The sequence below is a fragment of the Primulina tabacum genome, chromosome 11, assembly GCF_025594145.1.
Source record: "Primulina tabacum isolate GXHZ01 chromosome 11, ASM2559414v2, whole genome shotgun sequence".
Classification (NCBI taxonomy): Eukaryota; Viridiplantae; Streptophyta; class Magnoliopsida; order Lamiales; family Gesneriaceae; genus Primulina; species Primulina tabacum.
The window spans coordinates 32,612,079-32,614,712 of record NC_134560.1 but is presented as its reverse complement, the minus strand read 5'-3'; the positions used below and the strand labels follow the sequence as shown (position 1 = coordinate 32,614,712).

The 2,634-nt window shown below is 38.2% G+C and overlaps 1 protein-coding gene across 1 annotated transcript; it reads left to right on the top strand.

Moving 5' to 3' along the window:
* The first annotated feature begins 707 nt into the window (after positions 1–707).
* On the top strand, positions 708–1,947 carry LOC142519754 (uncharacterized). Its single transcript, XM_075622784.1, has 3 exons — positions 708–849; positions 1,288–1,511; positions 1,600–1,947. Exons 1-3 carry the CDS (start codon positions 708–710, stop codon positions 1,945–1,947), a joined length of 714 nt encoding a protein of 237 aa, XP_075478899.1.
* Positions 1,948–2,634: the final 687 nt, after the last annotated feature.

Sequence of the window (2,634 nt, the reverse complement as noted above, 5' to 3'; positions counted from 1 at the left end):
ATATTGAGATATGTTGATTATGTTCCTGAATATGGTAAATGATGAATTATGTTCCTGATGATGGTACATGTATAGAATTGGATTTATTCTTGATATGGATTTATATTCTGATTTGGATACATGTTAGAAATATCTGTTATATGCTTTTATATCATTTTTATGATTGCATGTATACATGATTTATACTGAGAATGTAATTCTCACCGGAGTTATCCAACTGTTGTCTTGTTTGTATGTGTGCATGGCAACAGGTGGGATAGGATCAGGGTCAAGAAAAGAACGAGGCTGGACTAGATAGCGTGGAGATCCGGGCTCTGAGGCAACTTAGGATTCAGCACTGTCATATAGTTGAACCTAGTTGAATTCTTGTAGACAATACAAGATTTGTATGTTTAATATGTAATTTGAATTGAATTACATTACGTTTCCGCTTTGTATTTAAAAAAAAAAATTTAGACCCTATTTATTATAATTGTTTGAATTATTCCTAAAGACGATTAAGGAATGAATTAGCGTCCGGGTCCCCACATGCAGCGTAAGAGGAATCGTGCCCAGCAAGCTAGTCAGCATAATAAGAAGCCATTTACGGGAACACCTAGGTGGCTAGACCACTGAAACCACAAGGACAACCACCAAGAGGAAATGTCCCGAAGACTTCTGAGAAACAACTTTGCAAGGAGTGTGATCGCCATCACTATGGCAAGTGAATGTGGGGCACCTACGAGTGCTTTAAGTGCAGAGGAATAAGGCATAAGGCTGGTTACTGTACAAAGCTCAAGAAGCCCACGACTGGAAGGGCTTATGTGATGCACGCTGAACAAGCGGATCCAGAAACAACACTTGTTACAGGTACTCCGACAATTCAAGCACTTAAAATTGCCTTAATACTTGAAATAATAAGCATGAATACTATAATCAAATTGAGGTGCATGAAACTTGATGAATTAGAATTGCATGCTACAAACTCTAGGGTTTAAGAAATTAAATTCTTTCAAACACTAAATTATTTGGATCAAATTGTAGTACATTGAAAGTTGAAGGGACTAAATGGAAATTTCGAAAATCTCTAGGGGTAAAATGGAAAAAACTCGAAATGTCCAAGGGTTAAATTGAAAATTTTCAAAATTTAACGGGTCACTTGGCAATTTTCGAAACTTAAGAGGCTAATTAGCAATTTACGAAAGTTCAAGGGATTGAAATGCTAATATGAGAACTAGAAGGGCCTAGATGGTAAGAAAAAATTTGAATTTTTATGGCCTTAATCGAGAATAATACAAATATTACCAGGACGAATATTGCTAGCGGGAATAGCTACTTACGCCTTGCTAGATTCTGGAGCTACGCATTCTTTCATATCTGAATCCTTCATGAAACAATTGGGAACTTTACCAGTGGACGTAGAGTCGGGATTCCGAGTTACAGTGCTTTATGGCGAACAAATGGTCTCTAGTATCATGGTTAAGGATGTGGAACTTAAATTACAAAAGAACATTATACGAGCGGAACTTATAGTACTACCAATGCTCGAGTTCGACATTATTTTTGGAGTGGATTGGCTCACATTGAATGGGGCTACTATTGATTTTTGACGGAGGTCAGTATCTATTAGACCAGGATGTGGAGGTTGTCAAGGACTTTCCGGACGTGTTCCCTGACGATGTTTCTGGTATCCCACCAGAAAGAGAAGTGGAATTTTCTATTGAGTTGATGCCGCGTACAGTGCCGATCTCTAAGGCATCATATCTATTAGCACATGTTGAAATGAAAGAACTAAAAGATCAGATTCAAGAGCTGTTAGACAAGGGATTTATTCGCCCTAGTTTCTTTCCATGGGATGCGTCAGTGCTATTTGTGAAAAAGAAGGATGGGACCTGGATATCACCAATTGAGGGTGAAAGAAGCGGATGTGCACAAGACGGCTTTCAGAACGTGATATGGGCATTATGATTTTTTAGTTATGTCTTTTGGATTGACAAATACTCCAGAAATCTTTCTAGATCTCATGAATCGCGTATTTCAGCTATACCTCGATCAGTTCATCATTGTTTTTATCAATGACTTCTTGATTTATTTCAAGAGCCACGAGGAGCACGATCAGCATTTGAGGACGACCTTGCAAGTTTTACAAGATCTAAAATTTCATGCGAAGTACAGCAAGTGCGAGTTTTGGCTATAAAGGGTGGCATTCTTAGGTCACATTGTGTTAAAAGAGGAGTAGAGGTTGACCCATCTAAGGTCAAGTCAGTTAAGTAGTGGCCTACACCTAAACGTGTGATGGAAATACGCAATTTTTAAGGTTTAGCTGTTTACTATCGTAAGTTAATCAAGAGTTTTTCATCTATTGTAGTACCCTTGACATCTTTGACGAAGAAGAAAGCAAAATTTATTTGGGGACCGAAATGTCAAAATAGCTTCGATCAGTTGAAGCAAGCACTAACTACAACACTAGTTTTAGCTATGTCGACAGAACAAGGGGAATATGTGTTGTACACCGATGCTTCGAAGCTATGATTGGGCACAATTCTTATGCAGTACAAGCGAGTCATAGTGTATGTGTCTAGACAATTGAAAGTACATGAAAAGAATTATCTGACGCATGATCTTGAGCTTGCCGCAGTCGTATTTGCGTTGAAA